The 25,680-nt window shown below is 45.4% G+C and overlaps 1 protein-coding gene across 7 annotated transcripts in view; it reads right to left on the reverse strand.

The window, feature by feature from the left end:
- PHKB (phosphorylase kinase regulatory subunit beta) overlaps positions 1–25,680 on the reverse strand; it is a 1,358,073-nt gene that overhangs the window by 602,505 nt on the left and 729,888 nt on the right. For all 7 annotated transcript variants that reach the window (XM_086945119.1, XM_086945122.1, XM_086945118.1 and 4 more), the window contains one exon: positions 3,240–3,335. In XM_086945119.1, coding sequence (XP_086801245.1) covers positions 3,240–3,335 — 96 coding nt within the window. The remainder of the gene's footprint in view (positions 1–3,239; positions 3,336–25,680) is intronic.

Raw genomic sequence — 25,680 nt, forward strand, 5'->3', positions numbered from 1 at the left:
ATGTGATTCTGTGGGTTTCTGAATATATACTCTTTTGTGGCTATTAGCTTCATGTTTTCTTTTGCTATACAGAAATGACCTCTGGCTGTCTTGGCACCTGAAATTGTTGTTAATTTAACTGAAATTCGTCGTGTTATGTTTTTGATTTGCTGTAATGAACTTTGTTAGATATATTGGACTTTGCAAAATCAACTCATTATTGTACATCACAATCTATGATTGAATGGAATAAGAAGACCCCTATTAAAATATCTGCTCAATCTAAGGTTATTGTACCTTGGATTCAATTTGGGGGCTTCGATGTACTTATAGGTTTATGCAAAGTAGGATGGTGTAACTTTCCCATAGACATGTGCTATTCAAGTCCACCGCCACTTATGCTTCGCTAAGGATAAATAAAATAAACCACCTAAATGTCCCTTAGGTATGACTTATTAGTTAGTGCCTAGGAAATTATGAGGTGAACAATGTGTTCAAATTGTATACGTTTTTAAAATAAACAGCTGTACAGCAAAGTCATTCTTTTGAACGATTTCAATTAAAATTATATTTTGAACTGAGGTTACAGATTTGCTGTCTGATTCACTCCAAAAGAGGCAGAATGATACACCAAACAGCTAGCAGCAGGACTTAAGGGAGCATTGCTCTATAGGGAGGACAGCTCGCTCAATGTCCATATAAAGATGTAGTGACCACAGGCCTTGCAGACAGCTGTGCTGTCAAGCCAATTTTCTAGGGTTTTGCATCTTTCTAGTACATATCACCTTCATATCTGCGGCATAACAGTGATAATATCTAAAAAATGTCATTAGCTCAAGATAATTAATATGGATACGCGCATGGTATAGTAGAAGAGATATGGCGGTTACTCCATTTAGGTTCTGGGACTGCGCCCCCCCCCCCGCCCCTGAAAATCCTACACATTCCTGTATAAAAATTAAATAGATCGATTTATTTAAAGACATGATCGTATTTCCAAACAAATCAATGTATTTAAGTCTGGCCTGTCTGTCCAAGGCTGCCTGCCCCCACCTTGCTCTGAAGCAGGAGATGGAAGACCGGCAGTAAATCAGCTTTCTGAACTGTGACGCGGAGCTTACTGTTCCAAAGCCCTTCATTGCCATTGTAGTCTATGGCAGTATCCACTATGGGACAGTGACGCTTTCAGCATCATTGTTTTGAGCATTGGAGTCTCAGCCCCTGCATAAGAGCAGCTGTTGATCATTCATAAGCATAGATCCTACCCTTTCCCATTCGTCACCCATAGGAGGGGATGAAAGCACAGGTGTTTTGGTGCATTGTTCTCGGTAATGGCAAATGTTACAATGCTAATCTTCTGTTAAGTATATTGTGCTAAGACCCCATGCTACGCTAACTTCCCACAATGTGACACCCCAGGCCCTGGGTGCACATCACCGGCCCCGTTAGAAGTGGAGCTGCAGTATTTGTTCCCCCACGAGCTTGAAAAGCTGATCCAAATATCTGAGTCCACCGCAAAGTGAGAGTTATGTGCTTACAGTAGACAGTTATCTGCCGTATGACATTACAACTGTCACTATCTTCATGACCTTGGCAACGTTAATGGCAAAAACATTAATTGATTAACAAACACTAAGTGTTAAAAACATTAAGGCAATGCATGTCAGCGAGTTCATATTTACTTAATCTTTCCTTCCTCAAGAGTTAGCTATTTAATCATATTCTGTTTCTGTATTTTTTTGCTCTGCATACTTTGAGCCGTGCCAGGAATTTATGAGGGGCTTTGATTGAGAGCTCTGACGCGGACACCAAAGCAAAGTGCCTGTCAGTGGGTTGACCTCTCTGCAGAGCACACAGAACTATGTTCATTTATTCCAGTTGTAATTGCAGTTCTGTGGAAATGTGTATGAAGGGGGTGCACAAATGGCAAAATATTTAAAGGGCAAAGGCAAAAGGAAATACATTGCTTAAATGTGACTGCAGCGTATGTCGTCGGAAGAGGTGAAGGGAGGGAGATGCGAGGAAGTGCATTCGGGGAAGAGTGTTATGAGGGTGCAGATGGACGAGATGTGCAGTGAAAAAGGACACACACCTCTAACAAAGCACACAACTGAAGGCTAAAAAACTCCTTCCACAGGCCTCAATACTATTTAAATTTCAGAATTTTTCTTTTTTTTAAAGTTATAATATTTATAACAAATCCTTGTTACTCATTTATCATAAACAGCTAACAGCCAATCATGCCGAGAAGTTTTAGGTGTAGTTCAGTTGTGGGATATATCTGGATGCAATTCCATCTAAGAAAGAAACCGAAATACTGGTCGAGTAGCACACTATGGGAATCACAGAAATGTATTTTACATGTTCCCTTTTAGAGTGTCTCCACATTTTTCATCCCACTTAAAGAGCTATCTGCACATATTTCTATATGACTGATTGCAGTCAGCCGCTGTGGGTCCTTTCCAAAGCCTGGTTAGATCATTTTCTTACAAAGCTGATGATGCATGCAGTGCAAGACACCAGGCAATCTCACACTTTAAAAGGCTGAAGTTGTTGCGTTGTACAATTAGCACATTACAGTAAATGTTGAACATATTAATGCAGTAAGATATGGAGCAGTTTTTATTGTGTTTAATATGTCATGACTATCTTCCCACTGCTTTATAAGCCCTGCTTTAGCCCACAATTTTATATTTAATATAAACAATTTGCCAATCTCTTTCCAATTGTTTCTCTGGAGGAGGCCACAGCCTAGGCCCCACATTTGTCATTAAACTAGCTCTCATCACTCACTACATAAAAGTAATACCAAAGTTTTACACCCACCACTTTCAAATGTCACCAGCTGCCACTAAGAAGAAATGCTTCAGTAAAAACTAAAAACCTCAGTAGCAAAATTGAAATGATAGAAAAACAATGTAAACATAGATCTTTCTAGCGATGTTGCTTTGAAACTTATCCCTGTTCCAAGTAATCCACTTAAGCACAGAGCTGGCTTGCTCGCTTTTTAACCGGTTTCTTCACTGAAAATCAACGCAATGGGATATTCATTGCATTACTTTAGATCCACGTAAAAACGTAAAACCAATTTTGGCGCGTTGCTAGTGAAATGAATTTCTGAAACGTGTGTGCATTCACACATCATTCTGGTTTGGAACATTTATGAGAAAGAAGTCATTGGTCTCTGACCAGAAAGAACCAGGCAGTGGGTCACAGAGGAAATAAAACCGGCTGATTGGAATGAAATGAAATGAACTTACATGAGATCGGGACTCTCTGGGGAGCAGCGAGCACAGGGTCTGCCTGTTCCTGTTATGGGCGTCGAAATCCACAAATATCACAGACCACGAGCAGCCCTGCAGGCGGGAGAAAGGAAAACAACATGACATCTCGTTCTTTAGCAATCAGCCTCAGAAAAAAATATACATACGGTTTCAGAATTTTTTTGAGTTAACAAATGTCCAGGTCAATGTTTAAAAAAATTAAACATTTTAAATTCAAAAACATTCTTGCTGGTTGACAGCCAGGCCAAGTGCACCAACGCATGTGATCCAGAAACAATGGCGGCAGAAAACGTAAGTTAACTCCATTTTGTAAACAAAGTGGCAAATTGCTTCAGCACAGGATGACAAATTATAAATGCATCAGCGCCCTCACAATTTAATTAAACAAACTGAGAACGGAACGCTTTAACAACAACCTCCAGTTTTTTTTTTAATCAGAGCCGAATGTGATCAGGAAGCGGTAGCTGGCAGTCAGGTGGTTGATAAGTTAGCTGACGCGACTAATATGCAGGACTGTTAGAGTCCCAGCGCGCAGTCGGACCCTGTAATTGATAGAACGGGCATGAGTTTCAACTGTAATTTGCATGCTAAGCAGTTGGAAATTAATGATTTGCTGGAACAGTCAGTAAAGGGGCTCCAAATTCATACATCACTAGCTCTAAGCGCTCCCAACGAAAACCAGAAGCACACAGACACAACCCAAAGTAAGTGTCAGAGAAGAACCCTTCCACAGGACACTGGTTTAAGGACCACAACTCAGAAACCGTATATGTTAAATAGTGTACCCTGATTGATTTATGTTAGGTCACTTCCCCAGTGAGAGACAGATTCATTTTTATTTTCTTTGGCTTTTGGCAGTGCATACCAAACAAGTACTGGTTTCAATTGATTAACTTTCAAACAAATCAACTGTGTGCATTATCATATGATCTTAAAGAAAACACATTGCGATATACCGGACAACCCGTGTGGCCATAAAGAGTCTTGCACAATCCCATTTGGTTCAACATAATGGTATATGTTATCGTAATGTCAAGTATCCTAAGTACGGAAGAGAACAACCCTCCTCAATGCTCTATCTCTCCTGGTCCAAAATCATTGGTCATCGTCCAGATCTTGATCAGCCCTCATACGACCCTGTTCCTGTAGCCACAATGATATTTTACTCCGAGAACTTTTCCTCAACAGCTGAAACCTAGCCATTTTGACTGATGCCCGGTGGAGCTACCTCACGAGCTAAAGGGGAGATGGGTTATGGATTCTCTCCTTGACCATCACCTACCCAGTCGGTCTTTGGGCAAACTCTCCTGCATCTCTCCTGACTTTATCTCCCTCCTCCCTCTTCACCCTACCACCTACCCCTGTTCACGCTACTTTTCTCCTCTTTCCAGCTATTGACCTTTGCCCTCACCCGTCCTTGCTCATAGTGACCACCATGTTTATCCACTGGACTGTCTTCTGTGAACTTTCCATCGTCAGTTGAGACCTAGCTATTTGATTGATGCCCGATGGAACTACCTTGTTTACCTATAGGGGAGACGGGCTGTTGATTCTCTCCTCGGACGTCACCTACCCAGTCAGTCTTTGTGCAGACTTTCTTTCGTCTCTCCTGCAGTCTTTTCCCTCATCCTCCCGCTTCACACTTCCCACTTCCCCCTCCCCACTTCCGCTCTATTTGTTTCACATTTCTTTCCTCTCTCAACGTGTTGCTTATTATTGATGTAATCTGTAATTGTTACCTTTTTCTGGAACATTGTGTAACCTAATCTAAAGCGCTCTGATACCTACGGGTCTAGCCAGCGCTATATAAAACTCATTAAATAAGTAAATAAATAAACAACCTGACCGTATCACCAGATGTGCAATGGCTTAGTCAATGGGCAGCGGGAACAGTCCCAAGCGAGCAGGCCATCTCCTCTGGTAATTCTTTCTTTTATGTGTGCCATGGCTGACAGGCACTCTTAAGGAGCAGTCGCAGTGGGTGGCAGGAGACCCAGTTCCTCTGCTGAGTCAGGGGGACAATCAATCAGGTACACCCGTAGAGGGTCCCATATTTTCTGTGGTCGAGAGCTCGGGGAAATAATTCAGCATAAGTGGACATCTGGTCTTTACAATAAAATAAGGTCTAGCAACCTTTCCATAAATTTGGGGGTCTTGCCCCCTTCCCATCTGCATCCAACCTTACGCTTGGCCAGTAATAGCCCAAGAGAAATAAACTTCCTGGTTGATATGTCAATATACTCTGAAAAGCCCAGCAGAGCTACAAGGGCATTAGGGGTCAGGGGAGAGCCCATCATCCATGTCATAGCTTATGATACCTCCCTCCAGTAGTCGCCATTACCCCACACGCTCAATCCAGATGAAGAAAGTCAGCCCCTGGCACCCCACATATGTCACACCTGTCTTCTGTTTGCAAATTATATTTATGCATACTGGGAGAAGTTTAATATAACTGGTGTAATAATTTTAAGTGTATTATGCGTAGTCAGCTACTATCCGTAATCCGGCCAGGCTGCTGGCATTAATAAAGCTACTGTTTATTAGTGAGTCGTATCCCCATGGGCAGAAGAATATTTGAATAGAAATTTCAGATTTGTTGTATTTTACTTTAATATGTAAAAAAACTATCTTGAATAAGGTAACAGAATCATAAAATAATCTAACACTTCATAAAGCAGCAAACACACCTTAACATGGCACTATCAACATATAATTTGAGTACTTTAATAATTGATGCATTTTAGCCAATTATTAGCTTGAAGTCTGGTTTTCTAACAGCATCTTGGGAAATTCGGAAAGCTTCCCTGGGAATGCATTCTGCCCATTGCTTACTATTGGCTTTGTGGTTTGCAACTCACATTTGCTTGCGTTCTATTAACTGCCTTGGTTTTTGACTGTCCAACTTGACTTCGTCCCTTCCTTTCATTGCGCAAACACTATTTACTGCATTCTTCGACCAGTACAGAGTTTCGGTAAACAGGCCTTTAAAGCCTGTTCTTATCTTGTTACATTTGCTGTTCATTCAAAGACAGAGGTCAAATGTCTGGCTCTGTTTTCCAGGGAGCTTGGAACTTACTTGTCTTTCTCTGACTTCAAAGTGAGAGGATTTATGTGACAATCATTCTGGCTACTCTGGGTGTGTTGTACGAGGTTATATTTTTTCTAGCACAAAACAACATTTAAATAGCTGTCAAATGATTGGAATGGAGCCCACGGATCTGAGCCACATTCAAGACATTCCTCGACCAATGTCACCAACTCTTGAAAAAAATGAAAAGAAGTGCCCTGGCTGACTGCATCTTAGTAAACTGCAACCACAGCAAAGAACTCTTCAACATAGTCAGATCTCCAGCCCCCAACCCTGAAAACGCCATCACCTCTTTCCAGGAACTTTGGGAAACCCTACAGGACTTCTTCCACGGCAAGGTCTTCACCATCTACAAAAACGTTGAACCTCACCCCACTGACATCCTCAACAACTTCTCCCCCAAAAATGATAACCACAATCACCTGCTCACCACCTAGGACCACTTCACCATTTAAGAAATCACAGACATCATGAACTCCATCCATTCAGGAGACACCACGGATCCCTGCCCCCACCACATCTTCAACGTCTGGAGTAAGAGGAGCTGCACAAGCTCACCATTTTCTTCAACACATCCATCCCCAAAGCCACCTTCCCTGAAGGATGGAAACATGCAGAAGTCAAGGTGCTTCTCAAGAAACCATACGCCAACTACAACAAACTCAAGAACTACCACCCCATCTTTCTGTTGACCTTCCCCACCAAAGTCCTTGAGAAAGCTATCAACTGCCAACTTGCAGAACCACCTGGAGAACAACAATTTTCTGGACACGTTTCAATTCGGATTCCGCACCAACCACACCATCGAAACAGCCCTGATTGCAGCCACAGACGACATAAGATCCCTCCTTGACCAAAGACAAGAGGCTCCCTGATCTTCCTCGAACTCTCAGCAGCGTTCGATACAGTATCACACCACATCCAGATGAAGGGGCTTCACCACATTGGAATACAAGGAGACGTCCTCAAATAGATCACCTCCTTCTTCACCAGAAGAACCCAGAGAATCCGCCTACCTCCCTTCACCTCAGAAACCAAGAACACCATCATCGGCATCCTACAAGGTTCACCCCTCAGCCCTACTCTGTTCAGCACCTACATGACTCCTTTGGCCAATGTAGTCAGACCGCATGGACTGAGCATAAAATCCTATGCCGACGATACCCAGCTAATCCTTTCATTATCAGAAGATCCATCCACCACAATGACCAACGTCCGCAGGTGCATGATGAGCATCTCCGACTGGATGAGAGACAACTGCCTAAAACTTAACACAGAAAAGAGAGAAGTGCTGATCTGTGGAATGGTGCCTGGAGGCCTCCCTAACTATCGTCATCGACTCCGACCAACCACACCCGCAACAGTGGCATCATCTTGGACAGTAAGCTCACCATGAAAAGACAGATCAATGCAGTCGCATCCTCCTGCTTTCTGACTCTTCACATGCTCCGCAAGATCCTCAAGTGGCTCCCCATCGAAACCAGAAGGACAGTCAACCAAGCCCTGGTCACAAGCTGACTGGAATAAGGCAACACACACTACATAGGAATCACCTTGCACCTTCTCAAGAGACAACACATCATTCAAAACTCAGGGGCCAGACTCCTAGACCTCCCTAAGCGGGCCCACATCACCTCTCACCTAAAAAAGCTCCACTGGTTCCTCAACCAGAAGAGATGTCCGTTGGAGATGTTAACCCACACCTTCAAAGCCCTGCACAACCTGATACCAGCTTACATCAACCACCACCTAAATTTCTCCATTTCCTCCAGACACATGCACTCTGCCTCACCCACACCCCCTACATCCGCCGCAGCTACAGTGGAGGACGCTCCTTTTCCTACCTCGCTTCAAAGTCCTGGAATGATCTTCCATTTCATCTTCATACCTCAACCTCGCTGCTGGAATTCAGAAAAGGACTCAAGGCCTGGTTGTTCAACTACGCCTCCCTGCAGCAGTGCTCTCAGCGCCTGGATACCCTCACAGGTGATTAGCTGCACTTTACAAATCAGGATTATTTGAAATGTTTGTAAATGACCTGTGCAGATATTTCAAAAAATGAAAAGCACAAATGAAGCATCATTTTGGCAGATTTGAAGTGTGGTGGGAACAAATTTTTTAATATTATCAAAACAAATCGAGGTAATGACATTTCCACACATTATCGATTGTGCGCTGTATAATATCAGTAAAACTATGTTAGGGCAAATGCAATGGTCATTTCAATTGAAAATGTGTTGTATGCAATGGAAATCCGCTACCACACCATGCACACTCCACTTAACCCCACTTCACTAGACTCTACTCTACACCACGCCACACTATGCCACTCCACGCCTAATCACTGCACTCTATGCCAATCCACTCTATATGACTCCAATCTGCTCTGCAACACTGCCCTCTACTCTATGCTACTGCATTCTAAGCCACTTCACTCTACTCTGAAAGAATCTACTCTACACCATTACTCTCTATGTCATTTTACTCTATGCCACTGCACTTTACCGTAATGCACTCTATGACACTCTATTCTGCAACGCTGCACACTGTCACAACACTCTGCACCACTGTACTCCACTTTGCACCACTCTACTCTACTGCACTGTATGCAATCCCTGTGCACCACTGAACTATGACACTGCACATTAGGCCACTTCACTCTACGCCTCTCTACTCTAGACAGCTCTCCTCTGTCAGTACACTCTTCCCCACTCTATGATGCGGCACTGCACTGTTCACCTCTGCATTACTCTACTCTGCACCACTGTAGTCTATGCCAATGCACTCTATGCACTGAACTCTACTCTTCACCAATCTTCTGCACTGTACACCAATGCTCTGTACACCACTACACTCGCCACTTTACCCTGTACCATACACTCTATGCCACTCTAATCTTTTCTGCAGCACTGCACCCCACACCATTGCACTCTATTCCACTCTACCCTGCACAACTCCATGCCACTCTACTCTACAATCAACCCTGTAGCACTCCACTCTACGACACTCCACTCTACGACACTCCACTCTACGACACTCCACTCTACGACACTCCACTCTACGACACTCCACTCTACGACACTCCACTCTACGACACTCCACTCCATGACACTCCACTCCATGACACTCCACTCCATGACACTCCACTCCATGACACTCCACTCCATGACACTCCACTCCATGACACTCCACTCCATGACACCCCACTCCATGACACCCCACTCTATGACACCCCACTCTATGACACCCCACTCTATGACACCCCACTCTATGACACTCCACTCTATGACACTCCACTCTATGACACTCCACTCTATGACACTCCACTCTATGACACTCCACTCTATGACACTCTTTGACTCTCTTCTCCATTAAACTCTAACTCACTCCATGACACTCTACTCCACTCTACACCACTCCACTGTACAACACTCTACTTCACTCTACAATGCTCTACGCAACTCTCTCTATGCCACTCAATGGCTCTTTACTCCAATTCTATGACACACTACTCCACTCTGTGCCATTCCACTTTCCTACACCATTCCCCTCTATGACATAATTCCGCTCTACAGTACTCTACTCAACACCCTCTACCCCACTCCACTCTGGTGTACATCACTCCACAACACTTTATGCCACTCCACTCTACGACACTACTCCCTCCCTGACATTCCACAACACTCCATCCACGACACTCAAATCTACTCTACAGCACTACGTCTCTCTACGCCACTCCATTACACTCCACTTCGCTCTCTTTAACACCCCCTAACCTTTAACCATGCTGCACAGGAGCCCCGCTGGTGTACAATATGGCTAATATATATTTGGCAAAGCCAATGGCACTTCAATAGGCGAGACCTATTGGCTTTGCCAATGCTTGCTATTTTAGAACTCACAATAGTAAAGCTAAAGGACAGCCCACTCAACTGAAAAGGAAAACTCTGCAAAGCAGAGAATGCTATGCATAGCTTTATGCACAGTAGCCTGGTGTAACTTTCCCACAGCAACTTTAGAATAAAAAAATAAGAAAGAAAGAAAAAAGTAAAGATCAGCAGAGAGTGTACATCATTTCTAGCAGATAGACACCTTCTGGATTATTCCCTAACAGAGAGTTGTAGCAGTTGTAATGCCCATGGCAGAAACAGAGTTTGAATGATCTGCCCGAGGAAAGCCGGAACAAGTGACTGAAATAGTACGAGTTCTCTCCTACCACAGCCGGATCATCTACCAACAAATAGCACTATCTTCCTCCAGCCAGTAAATCCTGATACGACTGTTGAATCCACCACCATCAACAGTACAGATGTTCTTGCCCCCTGCTTCATCTCCATGTTCCAAAAGACTAAGAAAGCTTCTACAGCTGCAGCCAGTAAGGAGGTTTAGTAATGTCAGCAGGTGCAATACCACTAGGTCCGGGTGTAATTTTAATTACGCTGGCGTAGTCCGAGTCATTTGGGTAATTCCAAGTTAATCTTTAACACAAAATTACTGATAATAACGTAATTATATCTACTCGCGCAATTAAGAGTAATTTGGGGGAAAACAATCCTACTTCAGGGGCACATTTAGCAACTGCGCGTGCACGCTATTTCTGCTCTGCTGCATTTAGCGCAATTTCTGCTCTGCTGCATTTAGCGCTATTTCGTAATGCAAAATGTATCCTTGCTTCCATTTTGGACACAAGTGTGCACTAGATGCTGGGAGTAAATTGGGAGGGATATTGTACCCCAACAGCACATTTAGCATAATTTTGTAGCAGAAAATACCTTCTCGCGCCCATTTTAGATGCGAGGAGGCATTTTGCACTAAGAAACTAGAGCTAAACACAGAATTACTCGTTCCATTTAATTAAGAGTAATCTCGTGGAATTATCTGGTAATTCCGCAAGATTACGCTACACTGAGTTATGCAAATAACGCCCACCACTAAATACCAGCACAATGCTTTGGAATATGCAACTATCAGAACCCTGTGAAGTCCTGTACATTGGATAGTCACCTGCTACCAAGCCGCCCCCCCGTACATAGCAGCACACAACGCCTAGAATCTCCCTCAGAAGGACACCACACAGTCCACTTTTTGTAAGCAGTGGGACATACTGAGATTGCGGTGGGCCACCGCCACCTGCCATAAACAAGAATAGTGCTGCAGATGCGGCTATAAACATGATACAATCACTTGAAAAATGGATGAATAGAAATGGAGAGAACCGGAAATATGGAAGTAGGAGGACCCTGCCGGATGAGAAAGAGGCGGCAGAGATGTAGGCGTGCGTGTTTGTGAGATCAATCAAGCAAATTTGTAAAGCGAGCTACTCACCCGCTAGGGTCTCAAGGCGCTGGGAGGGGGGGATCCGCTACTGCTCCAATAGCCAGGTCTTGAGTTGTTTCCTGAAGGAGAGATGGTCCTGGGTCAGTCGTAGGTGGATGGGGAGGGAGTTCCATGTCTTGGCCGCCAGGTAGGAGAAGGTTCTTCCTCCGGTGGTGGCTCTGCGCATGCGTGGGACAGTGGCGAGGGCTAGGCTGGTCGAGCGGAGCTGGCGGGTGGGTGTGCAGAATGTGAGGCGGTTGTTGAGGTACTTGGGGCCCAAGTTTTGGAGAGCCTTGTGTGCGTGGGTGAGGAGTCTAAACGTGATTCTCTTGCTGACGGGGAGTCAGTGCAGGTCTCTCAGGTGGGCAGAGATGTGGCTGTGGCGGGGGATGTACAGGATGAGTCGTGCGGAGGCGTTCTGTATGCTCTGGAGTCTTCTCTAGAGTTTGGCTGTGGTTCCAGCGTAGAGGGTGTTCCTGTAGTCCAGTCGGCTGGTGACGAGGGCCTGGGTGACCGTCTTCCTGGTTTCGGTGGGGATCCATCTGAAGATCTTTCGGAGCATGCGCAGGGTGTTGAAGCAGGATGATGAGACGGCGTTGACTTGTTTGGTCATCGTGAGGGAGGAGTCCAGGATGAAGCCCAGGTTGCGTGCGTGGTCTGTTGGCTTGGGGGCGGTGCCCAGGCAGGGGGCCACCAGGAGTCGTCCCATGCGGAGGGGGATGATCCTAGGATGAGGACTTCTGTTTTGTCTGAGTTCAGCTTCAGGCGGCTGGTCTTCATCCACTCTGCAACGTCTTTCATTCCTTCCTGGAGGCTGGCTCTGGTGGTGGCGGGGTCGTTGGTGAGGGAGAGAATCAGCCGGGTGTCGTCTGCGTAGGAAATTATGTTAAGGTTGTGTTGGTGTGCGATGCCTGCGAGGGGGCTCATGTAGACGTTGAAGAGGGTGGGGCTGAGCGAGGATCCTTGGGGTACGCCGCAGATGACTTCGGTGGCCGCGGATCGGAACGGGGGGAGGCGGACTCTCTGGGTTCTTCCGGCGAGGAACGAGATAATCCACTCCAGGGCCTTCCCTTGGATTCCGGTGTTGTTGAGGCGCTCTAGTAGTGTGCGGTGGCATACTGTGTCGAACGCTGCTGAGAGACCCAGGAGGATGAGGGCAGCTGTTTCCCCGTTGCCAAGCAGGGATCTGATCTCATCTGTAGCTGCAATGAGGGCGGTCTCTGTGCTGTGGTTAGCTCGGAAACCGGACTGTGAGGGGTCGAGGGATCAGTTCGTCTCGAGGAAGGCGGCGAGTTGCTTGTTGGCGGTCTTCTCGATGACTTTGGCAGGAAAAGGGAGGAGCGAGATGGGGCGGAAGTTCTTGAGGTCCGTGGGGTCTGCGGTGGGTTCCTTCAGGGGGGCACTGAGTTCGGAATGTTTCCAGCTCTCCGGGAAGGTGGCGGTGGCGAAGGAGATGTTGATGATGTCCCGGAGTTGGGGTGCGAGGATGGAGTCAGCCTTGTTGAAGACGTGGTGAGGGCAGGGGTCGGTTGGTGATCCGGAGTGGATGGTGTTCATCGTGCGGGTGGTGTCTTCGGTGCTGACCGGGGTCCAGTTGCAGACGGTGGTGGTCGGGGGCGCTGGTTCGATGGTTGGGTGCGTGGTCTGTGCGCCGAAGCTGTTGTGTATGTCGGCGATCTTGCGGTGGAAGAACAAGGCGAGTGAGTCGCAGAGGTCTTGCGAGGGTGTGATGTCGTTGTTGCAGGCGCTGGGGTTGGAGAGCTCTTTGACAATGCTGAAGAGTTCCTTGCAGTTGTGGGTGTTGTTGTCCAGTCGTTCTTTGAATGTTGTCCTTTTGGTGGTGCGGATCAGCTGGTGGTGTATGCGGGTGGCATTCTTGAGGGCTGTCATGTTTTCTGTAGACTGGTCGTGGCGCCAGGCTTTCGAGGGAGCAGCAGTTTTTCGTGGAGGTTTTGAGTTCGTTGGTGAACCACGAGGTTTTCTTGCTGCCGGGTCTGCTGGGAGGGTTCTTCAGTGGTGCGAGGTCATCGGCGCAGTTGGTGAGCCACTGTGTGAAGTTGCGGGCTGCTTCGTTGGGGTCCCTTGTGTTGTGGCCAGAGGGTTCTGGCTGAGTGAGGTGGTGAGCTGGTCGGCGGTGATCTTGCTCCAGCTCCTTCGGGGAACCTGTTGCGGGTGATGCTGGGTCGTGGTTCTCCTGAAGTTGAAGTAGACGCAGCTGTGATCAGTCCAGTGTAGTCCGGTGGAGTGGCTGAAGGAGATGTGCTTCCTGGAGGAGAAGATGGGGTCTAGCGTGTGGCCGGCGTAGTGGCTGGGGGTGTTCACCAGTTGCTTGAGTCCGAGGTTGGCGAGGTTGTCCTGCAGGGCGGCGGTGTTGCGGTCATTGTTGTTCTCCAGGTGGAAGTTGAGGTCCCCTAGGAGGATGTAGTCTGGGGAGGTGAGGGCGTGCGGGCTGATGAAGTCTGCGATGGCTTCGCTGAATTGTGTGCGTGGTCCCGGGGGTCTGTAGATGAGAGTGCCTATGAGGGTGGTCTTGGGGTTGGTGTGTATCTGGAAGTGAAGGTGCTCGGAGAGAAAAAGAGAGAGAGAGAGAGAGAGAGAGAGAGAGAGAGAGAGAGAGAGAGAGAGAGAGAGAGAAAGAGAGAAAGAGAAAAAGAGAGAGAGAGAGAAAAAGAGCAAGATTAAAAGTGTGGGAGGGAGACAGGAAAAGCTAGAAGGAGAGAAAGATGGGAGGGGTGGGAAAAAGATTCGGGTAAGTGAAAGAGGAATAGCCAGAGCGTGTGTTAGAAAAAGCCACATGAGGATGGAAAGTTGATGCAAGAGAGGGTGGAGCCTGGAGGTTTAGTAAAATGGGAGTCTAAGTGGAAAAGGGAGGAATCAGAAAGCTTTGGGAGAGAGTACATCAATAGGAGAAGGCTGTGAGGTAAGACGTGTGTATAAGGACGCTGTGATAGAGGAAAGCATTAAACCTTTAATGAGAGGATGGTGAGGAGGAAAGTACCATAATGTAGGCTATAGGTAGTAGCGAGCACGTATCAGACGACAGAAAGAATTGGGGAGTGGAAGAGAACAGTAGATTTGCAATAAGAAATCAGAACAAAAATACATTTACTAAATAGTAGTCTGAAAGTCTCGAGTATTTTGTTGAACAACAGAACGAAATGATATACAGAGGGCTCTAAATGTCTGAAATCTAAGGAGAGACTCTACCTCCCTCCTTACCAAAACACAGAAGAGCTGTGGCACCACACAGTGTTCCAGTGGGGTTTCTACCGTTCTCCTCCTGCAACTAACAGCAAAAAGATTTGACATTTTGTCTCTCTGAAACTCCAAGTAGTTGATAAACAATAGAAAACCCACCCTCTCACGGTGAGGGTGTGTCTGTCTTTTGGCCACCAATAAATTCTCCCAAGATTCAGAGACTTATGGACATGTGCTGCGACTAGTGCTGGGCTAAGAAGAAACCTGTCCTCAGAACGCACATCCGAAGAGGGCATCACAACCCTTCAATCACTCGGAAGATTGATCTCTGAGCAGGCTGGGAGCGATGCACGCCTGAAAGCAAAGTTAAACGGTCTATTTTCCTAGACTGAGAGAAAGCCTGGGCTTTTTTCACCTGTAGCACCTATGTTCCATTTACTCTCACTTTACACAGGTGCAACATGTCAGTTGCTGCATTACCACGGTTCCAGAAAATGGAAGAATCCTCATGTGGCTAATCCTATTAAAACCCTCTTGGTGGAGCTACGAAACTACACTGGGAGCAAGACATTGGCCCAAAGATCACTCAATATGAATGAGATAGGGCGCTCATCTATCCCTGCCCCCCCCCCCACGCGGGAGGTTGGGGTTGCCGTAGAGCAATTTGCCAGGGCCGGTTGTCTGACGATTTGTTTACAGCGATGATTTTGCAGCTATGCTGCAAAAAAGGCCCTGTAACAAAAAAGGCTGTTAGGGGCCCAAAACCGGCTCCCACCCATGCGGCGCACCAGGGATTTCCCGGTGCCCGCTATGGCCAGTCCGGCCCTGTTCTGGAAATGTCCAGAGGCAGTTATTATCAGTGGCGGCTCCTCGAGGGAGTGCTGCGGGGAGGGGAGGGGTAGGGCAGGGTGGGGGGTAGTAAACTCTGGCACACGGCCAACGGAGTTAAGTAAATAAATAAATAAAACGAATTACACTGCGCGCGCTGCATCGCAATTTGACGTTGCAGCGCACGCAATGTATTTAGTTTTATTTATTTATCTATTTACTTAACTCCATTGGGCCGTATACTGGAGTTTACTACTCCCCACCCTACCCTTCCCCCGCCCCGCAGCACTCCCTCGAGGAGCCGCCACTTGTTATTATGAAGAAAGGTCTTAGATGCCTTGGCAGAGGTTCCGGGTCGAGTGGATCTCAGCAACACGGAGGCAAGATGACTGGGACTCTATCGGAGTAGGAGACGGAGAGGCGCAACAGTTCATTTCCTAGACTTAGCCCTAATTATAACTAAACTTACAATTGCCATGAACTGGAAGAGTGCCTGCCTTCCGAGCATGTCCTACTGGTATGGGGCAATGTTTTAAATGGAGCAAAGCAGAGTCCACAGCGCTGCGCAGGGAGGAGGCAAGGGGCCTACGAAGAATTCCTATTGTGCAGGAATGGGATTCTATGTGTCTAAGTTACAGGTCCACTCGGAGGGGACTGGGGTGAGGGGGTCCGGCAACAAGTTGTGATTCTGCCCCCTTCAACCCCCCTTTTTGCTTCAGATGCCACGACTGAAATGCTTCTCCCCCACCTTTAGCTAGTTCCCCTTTCTGTGAGTGACTGGAGTGGTGCCGGAATACTGTGCATGTGCCTGGTGTGAGTAATAACAGAACTAAGGAGATGGATGTCCGCCATGTGCCATGCATATACCCCTCCACATAGGAACCTCAGATCTTGACTCTGAAACTGTTAACCATATCACTCGCTACGGTTACGTTGAAGAACAAACCAATGTCTTCTACAGATGTTTACATCACTATAGGTGTTGTATTGACCTATTGGGACATTGAACATTGATTACCTGAATCATTCTCCGAAGCTATACTTGCAATGCGTATTCGACGACTGCAAAAACTTAATAAAAATGTTCTTTAAAAAAGCTCTGTTGGTGGAGCTCTGTGAATGGATTTGGCCTCCTATTTTCCTCTTACGATGGTGTGAAATGAGGTAAGAGTCTGCAGGCGCGACTTTTATCCCTGCTAAACTCTACACTATTTCCCCAGAAAGGCTACCAACGATCTTCCTAATAATTGAGGAAGGAGAAAGCAACTGATAACATTAAATCTGGTCCGCCCCACAAATCACATCCATGAAGGCAGTCCGGAATCAGGGGTAATAATATGGAAAATGGGGCTCCTATCAGAGGACACTAAAAACGGCCAATTAACTGCTTCCTAGAATTTAGAACAATCTTTGGAAGAACAAGAATTAATCTAAACTAGGGACTAAATTAAATAAGGCAGTTGGGGATAAGCCAATATTACCATGCTTTAAGGAGAGAGCACATGCACTTTAGCGCTGATTAGCAGCGGTAAAGTGCTCAGAGTCCTAAGTCCAACACAAATGAATTCAGAAAAAGTAGGAGGAGGAAGGCAAAAAGTTTGAGCATGACCCTACAGAGAGGGCCATTTCCAACAACAGGTATATCGATTATTAGTCGTCAACATACGGGACACTTCTGACCGACTAAGAGGAAAGATCTGGGACAACTTACCGATTACCACTGGGGGGATGCTTGTGCCTCCCCGCAAAGCAGCGATTGCATCGCAGTTCTGTTTAATATAACGGGAATACCTCAACAGGGTTTATTACATGCAGGACTGGTTATGGAAAATAGGGGCCGCAGCTTGTCCGACCTGCCTGATTTGCACAGTAGAACAAGGTGATTTTTTTCACACAATCTGATCATGCTCAAGGCTGACCCTATTCTAGGAGGGGGTGTTGTTGTTTCTGGAACGGGTGCTGGGTTGGACGTTACCCCGAGATACCAAATGTGTCCTCCTCCATGTCACGGAGGAGATGGATGCCGGCAGATACCGCACTGCACTGCTGTGGCTCGGACTGGTGGTGGTGAATAGAGGACATCAGAAGGGCTTGGAAGGATAGTGATCCTCCATCCTTGGAGAGGCGGTAGTCTGAGCTGGACCACAGTATGAGCCTGAAAATTACCAGATGTAAAGCTAGAGGCTGCCTGCCTAAACACTACAAAATATGGGCCACATGGGGCAATACAGGGGCATCGCCCTTTAAAGGGTTGAAAATCCTTGTCATTCCCTAGATGACGAAAATCGGTCCTACACGAACAAGAACCGGCTGTGGATGAATGAAGTTCTGACTGATGATCGATAGTGGAGGAAGTTTGGTTGGTATATTTGCTCCTGTTAAACTTGCAATGTTGTGTCATAGGTTCAGTAAGTCGGGCTTTCGCTGTTCTAGATGGCCAATTTTGTAAAAATCTAGTGGATCTAAATTGAATAAAATCAAAAAAATTATGTAAAAAAAAAGCCCATGGATCTACAGCTAAGGTTCTCGACACCCTAGCCAGAAAAATATTTACAAAATAATGTTTTCAAGTAAAGGAAATGTAAAGGCGCAATGAAATTACTTTGTTGCCCACTAAACAGAATTTATGAGTACAGCCCCAACCCAGGCTCTACCTTAGATCCTTGATAATACAATGCATTGTTCGCATTTTTATTTCCCAGCGAGTATGAATGCACAGTATTTCTTTACTGCACTAGTTTTGAACATTTCCTAAGTACTCACAGAATGTACAATGTTGCTGGCGTCCTGATATTGAACTTTTATCCAGGCTAGATTGCGGTACACGACTCAGAATGATTACCCTCTAACGGCTCTAACCCTAGACATCTTAGTCTTTGTCGAGCAAAACCAGGCAGTCTGAAACCTCTTGAATAGGCGCCTGAAATGCAGCATTCCATCTTATTTTTTTCCAAGGCATCGAGCTGCCTACAAGGCTGCGAGCCAGTTTTGAATGTTTTTGGACGTTTAGGAAATGTCTGCTCGGAAAATCATCAATAACAGATGCCATAGGTGCCAGTGGGGGATTCTCTGCAGGAGCAAAGCGATTTCCCCCAAAATACCATGCTTATTTCCTTTTGGTTTTCTGTTGTCCTTTGTGTTATTCACACCAACAACGCTGTGTACATTGCCCAAGTTATCTAAGGATGTGTTATTTCCAGAGCATGAATCGATCCAGAAGGCAGCGGAGCACTGTACAGGGTCAAAGACGAGCATAAAGTCGATGTCAGGAGAGATCGTGGACAGGGCCGGACTGGCCGTAGCGGGCACCGGGCTTTTCCCTGGTGGACTGCCAGGGTGGGGGCAGGCTTTGTACCCCCGGGAGGCAGTTTTTTTGTTGCAGGGGACCGGTTTCGCAGCATGGCTGCAATATCAGCTCCACTGTAACAAAACTGGCCGAACTGTCCTGGCAACAGCTCAGCCGCCCACCCCCCTGGAGGTGCGTCTTCAACTCTTCCCTAAATCGGAGCAGCTTGTGGCAGACCAGATGTTGTTCCAGATCCAGGGAGCAGCCTTGTTTTTTAGGTCGAAGCCTACCAGATAAGTGCGGTTTGCTAACGATTTCTATTAACATAATGAAAGCAGTGCTTAATTTGTAAAGGATTAAGTGCCAGGGCCCTTTACGGAAGGCTACTGCAGCTTGCCCCACGCATTGCCCAGGCCAGCACTGCCAATGACAGTACCAACATAACACCTAATTATATCACTCCTGCAAGTGTGACAATTCCGACTATTTTAGGCCACACAAAGCTATAATAATGGCGTGAGAGGCTGGTATTATTCATTTTCAATGTATATTGTCTTAATAAACACGTTGTTGTGCTTATCTCAAAATTAAAGGCAGTGTCACTACGTGGTGGACTGTCAGCAGAGTCTGTGCTAATATTTAAGTGCTGGTGACCAGCAACGGAAACCACAGACTCAAATTACGACTGAATGAAACTTCCCTATGAATGCATTCAGTCCTCTGATTACCATTAGCTTTGTGTTTCATAACTCACATTTGCTTGTTTTCTATTTGGTGACTTTATTTGTTTTAGTCTCTCCAACTTGAGTTCATCCCTTCATGGAGCCGATTTGCTGAATTGTTCCACGATTGCTCACTTCCTCTAAACAGGCCTTTTTAAATCATGCCGCATTTCCTGTGCATTCAAAGACAGAGGTCAAATGTCAGGCTCTGTCTTTCAGGGAGATTAGTGTTTACTTTATCTTCTCTGACTTCAAAGTGAGTGGATTTATGTGACAATTTTGCTGTGACAGGAAAAGGTTTCTTTCTAGCACACAAAAAAATGTATAAGTCCCGTGAAGATATTAAAAAATATATCAAAATTAAGAAAGCACAAACGAAGCATTTTTTTTGTAATGCAGAAGTGCGGTGGAAAAAATATTTTAATACGATCAAAACAAATCAATGCACTAAGTGAGGACATTTTCACACGTTATCGTGTGTGCGCTGTATACTTTTAGCAGTAAAAATGTCTGTCAGAGCAAATGAATGGTCATTTCAATTTAAAACGTGTTGTTTGTAATGGCAGTGCGAACCACCAGGGCCGGCTCTAGGCATGTGCAAGCTGTGCACCTGCACAGGGCCACCAAACCCCAGGGGCCACCACGCCAATATATATCCTTAATATATGAATCCTCTGAGGATGGATACATATTTGCGTGGTGGCCCCTGGCAGGGATTTGGTGGCCTCCGGCTCTGTTCCACTTCTAAACACCCTGACCCCCTCCCCTCTTTACTGGCCTGCTCGCTCCGCCCCGCCCGGACCCCCTCTTCCGGGCCCCCTACCTATGCTCCTTGCCCAGGGCCACCATGAGCCTAGAGCCGGCCCTGGAACCACAACATGTATATTCCACACAATACCACACCACGCTACTTTACGACAGGCCACTCTACACTACGCCTGTCCAGGCTGGAAGCTTGGGCTGAGGGAGTTACGTAGAGTGTTGTAGAGTGGTATAGAGTGAAATAGGGAGTTGTAGAGTGGAGTGGCATAGAATGGTCTAAAGTGTAGGGGCAGGGAGCATCATGGAGTGGAGAAGCTTAGAGTGTCATGTCATAGAGTGTCATGTTAGAGTGGAGGGGCTAGGAATGGCATGTTGTAGAGTAGTGGCATCTCCTAGGGAGACCTAGTGGCTTTGCCAAAGCTTCTTTTTTACACTTCTTAGTCTGCAGTCTGATGGTGCCCAGGCTGCGGGAGGCAGTGGTTAATTTCTATTTTTTTTAAAGTACTAGTGTCCAGAGTTCTGCTCAGAAGCCTGTTTCCGGCGCTATTAAATGTCATCTCCCTGAATACCAAGGAGGCGTAGTCTTGAATCAAGCTTATGCCTCTTTAATCCTCTACCTGATACTCCCGGTCTTTTATTCTCAATCCTGCACGTTCCGGTTTTCTCCCTTAGTTAAATTTTTTCCATATATCACTTTCTCCTTTCCCCTGTGTTTGTTTTGCCCTCACTTGTAAATGCCTGATGTGGAAAAACAAGTGCTGGTCCCCCAAAGTGAATGCCGGTGGCATCCACTGGCAACCACTAGCTCAAATTAAGCACTGGTAGGAGTGCTGAGGACCACTAGAAACGGTGAGCCTATCTGCAAGATAAGCAGTGGTGCTGGTCACAATGGCTTTGTTAGTGACACAGCGGTTTTGAATATGAAGGGTGCTGGCAATGGGAACCTGCGGAGTCCCACCAGGCTCGGCATAAGGAGATCATATTTCTTCAAGCCCTGGATGAGACATGCTGTGGCATCTAGGATGCCCATAAGGGGTGCTAGAGTGGAGTCTGGGATGCCAGGGAGCATGGTATTACCATCATCCAGATGTGAAACTACAAGGGCTTCAACAGCAGTTCTCAAGTCGCTTTCTGGAAGGAAAGATTTATCTTTCTTTAGAAGAGAGAGGTGGTACCAGGCTGTCTGTTTTGCAATGTTTTCCTGAGGGTGCCGTTGGTGTCTACTGAGACCTCTGTGATGAGTTGCAGACCAAAGGATCTGGTCTCCCATGGCTATCCCAAGAATTACATGTGGAGGCTTCCTCCAGACAGGTGTAAAGCTGTACTAATTACAGGCTGTGATAATTGCTAAAACATTAAATAATGATATAAGTCAAAGGTAGACAAGAACCTTTGTATTTAGCCGCTACAGGGCATCAATAAGGATCTGTGCCATCAAAAGAGCCCGATTACTAATGTGGATAGGCATGCTGTGTAGGTGTTTTGCAAGGTATGAGCAACTGCATGCATTTGTGCATTCTGAAGGCAATGTTTGTAGTAATATCCAAGAAATCAATCAACCATAAAAACTGGCCCATCAGACCATGCAACAGCAACACACTGATCTTTCAGACCAGCCCTTCCGACCCTGGGAATTACTGATTATTATTTTCTTAAAAGCCATAGGGAAGTGATATTCAAGGTTTCATTTGTTGCTCTTCAAAGATTGCCCAGGTCTCATTACTACCATGCACCCTATATTCAGATGATTCTTTAGTGGATAAGATGTCATAAGAAAACAGCATGCGAGCCAAGGTTGCCCAAAGCCTATTGATAATGTGTACAGCAGTTCTAAGTAGCACACCCGCACCAATCACAGGGAGTATAAGGGCTCTTTACATAAAACATTTCACTAGGCTTAACATTAGACTAAGTAAAGGAGGCACGGAACTGGTCATAGAACAGATTAGCAGTCAACTTAATAGGCGGGAAGGCTTTGTACACATTATTGGGTGGGAGATAAGTCCTAGGTCAGGTAGAAGTGGAAGATTTGAGTTTTTAGGTGCTCCCTAATTGTGATTAGTGTGGTTTAGTTTAAATCTAAAGGACGGGGGTTCAAATTACTTATCTTTCACTTCTAAGAGGAACATTTCCTATGTAAATGAGAAAGGCAGAGCATCTGGTGAGTATTAAGTAAATTAAACTACTGCAATAGTCTCCTATTGTGACTACATCAATTGTCTGACCACTGGATAAATACATGCAATTTGTCTCTGGGTCTGTATTTAATCTCTCACCCTGCACAAACCTTGTTGGCTTGCTCTCTACCAACAACAGAACCCCCTAAAAACTGCTGACGCTGGTACTTAAAGTCATCCATGGCACAGTGCCCAACTACCTGTCTGATACCTTAGAACGTCGTATTCTCACTCAAAACATGAAATCCACCAAACTGGACTTTTTTGTACCACCAGAACAAACAATTCCATCTCATCTACCTTTTAGTCCCCATTCACTTGCAACTGCCTTCTTTCTATGCAATCTCTTTACTGGAAGTATTTAGAGCATCCAGTGAGATGGCAAAGCACAATTACTCCCTCAATCTGCAATTAGCAAGTATTGTAAATGTGTTTAGAGCTTAAGTTCTGTTTAGTTGACTTCCGTCGTAGTTCAACTTAAACCTCATTTTCCACATCACATTTGCCCACATTGACTTAGGTTAGCCTACCTCTGCTAATTGGGGAATATTTACGACAGGTAGCTGTTTTCTAGTACAATTCTACTTACTGAATGCTATGGTTTCAAAATGAAATAACGAAATCAGCGGGGGGTTGGGGGAGGAGTGAAAAAGTGGGTGAAAAAAGCCAGGGAGGCTTTATCCTCTTCCTCATCACAGTCATAAATGAATCTTCAAGTAAATAAATATGCTGGTTCGTTTTTAAATAGTTGTACTGACTGGACCATTTTTCATTAAATCCATTCCATAAATGTTTATGCGTTAAAACGTGTAAACCATAAAAGACAGTAAAAAGCACTAAACAATAAAAAGAGTTTCAATAAAAATCCATATGTAAACAAAAGCACCATTAAAAACAGCCGCCTCAGACATCAATTATTGAATTCCGCATTTTTGACCGCACTGTTCACAAGGAGGCAAAATGAAAGCTGGTTATAATATCAATTCAAAACAAAAAGGTGCTACAAGGGATTTGTTTGTAAATTGTTTGGTCTAAGTTCTGAGTTGTACCATAGTATCACACTCAACAGTATCCAAAGGATAACAAAATTGCTTTGAAAGGATAAATAAATTAATGGAAGGTGAGGAGAAAAACAGAGCAGAGGAATGTTATTTTTCAAAAAAATCTTTACTCAAAACAAGTTGTGGGAGATAGATGTACAAATTAATTCTAGCAAAAAATCATGAACAAAGATTGACAACAATTTGTCTTTAGTTCATGACTTAACACATCAGCTCCTAATTAATAATGAAAAACAACCCAAAATGATCAATTAAATGTGGTTGTGAATTCGTGTTTAAGAAACAACATTAGAGGAGTTGATGGAGTGTCGACGTTTCGGTCTCGGGTGCAGATGTCAAGAAGACCATCATCAGGACGATGACTATTTAATTGCTGAAGCAAAGACTCCCTTAGTTTGTTGCTCAACACAGGTTAATATATAAGAGGTGTTGGACGTAGATCGAATCTGATGATTATTTTTGCTGCGGTCTGATGCTATTAATATCGCGACTCCTCGATCGGCAAAGCGGCGTGTCGTGGCTCAATGCTCACCGCAGCAAAAATAATCATCAGATTCGATCTACGTCCAACACCTCTTATATGGTCTTCTTGACATCTGCACCCGAGACCGAAACGTCGACACTCCATCAACTCCTCTAATGTTGTTTCTTAAACACGAATTCACAACCACATTTAATTGATCATTTTGGGTTGTTTTTCATTATTAATTAGGAGCTGATGTGTTAAGTCATGAACTAAAGACAAATTGTTGTCAATCTTTGTTCATGATTTTTTGCTAGAATTAATTTGTACATCTATCTCCCACAACTTGTTTTGAGTAAAGATTTTTTTGAAAAATAACATTCCTCTGCTCTGTTTTTCTCCTCACCTTCCATTAATTTATTTATCCTTTCAAAGCAATTTTGTTATCCTTTGGATACTGTTGAGTGTGATACTATGGTACAACTCAGAACTTAGACCAAACAATTTACAAACAAATCCCTTGTAGCACCTTTTTGTTTTGAATTGCACTTTGCCCAAGCCTACAAGGGTTTATTGGGTTTCCCCTGCCTACAACTGGTTATAATATCAGGCAGCATTTGCAAGTACAAGAGCGCAGGTCTGGCTTGCTTGAAATGTTTAATTAAAATAGGTTTAAAACATTTTTTGCATTTAAGAATAACAAGCATTTACAATGCAATGGTTTTGCCTTTGTTAAAGTTAGAGCTATTGGCATTGCTCTTGACATTATTTTTATTTATGTTTTTTTAAACATAAATAAATGGCATTGTCATTTACAATGCCAATAGCTTATTCTCTCGCAAATGACACACACAAACACCCACAGAGAGCCCCCACACACACAGAGCCCCCCCCCCACACACACCCACACAGAGCCCCCCACACACACACCCCCACACAGAGCCCCCCACACACACACACCCACACAGAGCCCCCCCCACACACACCCACACAGAGCCCCCCACACACCCACCCAGAGCCACACACACACCCACACACCCAGAGCCACACACACCCACACACACAGAGCCACACACACACCCAGATCCACACACACACACCCACACACCCAGAGCCACACACACACCCACACACCCAGAGCCACACACACCCAGAGCCACACACCCAGAGCCACACACACCCAGAGCCACACACACCCAGAGCCACACACACCCAGAGCCACACACACCCACACACCCAGAACAACCAAGGTCAGCCTCTTGTGCTAAAGAAATGGCCAGGAAGGACACAATTTCAGATTCTCGCGTTTGTAACTCATTTACAGAGGTCCCAGCACTTCTAGACATCTGCGTGCTTCGTGCCATGACTTTAAGTGGACTTCTGGTTTGAGGTGTAGGGCAACACCCGTAGTCAGACAGTTTTTACCAGTTTTATTAGACAGACCTTCCTAGCAGGCTGAAAGCCCCATTACAGATCTGTGATGGTCATGTTAGCGCTACACCTTGAACCATGAACC

This window comes from Lissotriton vulgaris, chromosome 12, assembly GCF_964263255.1.
Source record: "Lissotriton vulgaris chromosome 12, aLisVul1.2, whole genome shotgun sequence".
NCBI lineage: Eukaryota > Metazoa > Chordata > Amphibia > Caudata > Salamandridae > Lissotriton > Lissotriton vulgaris.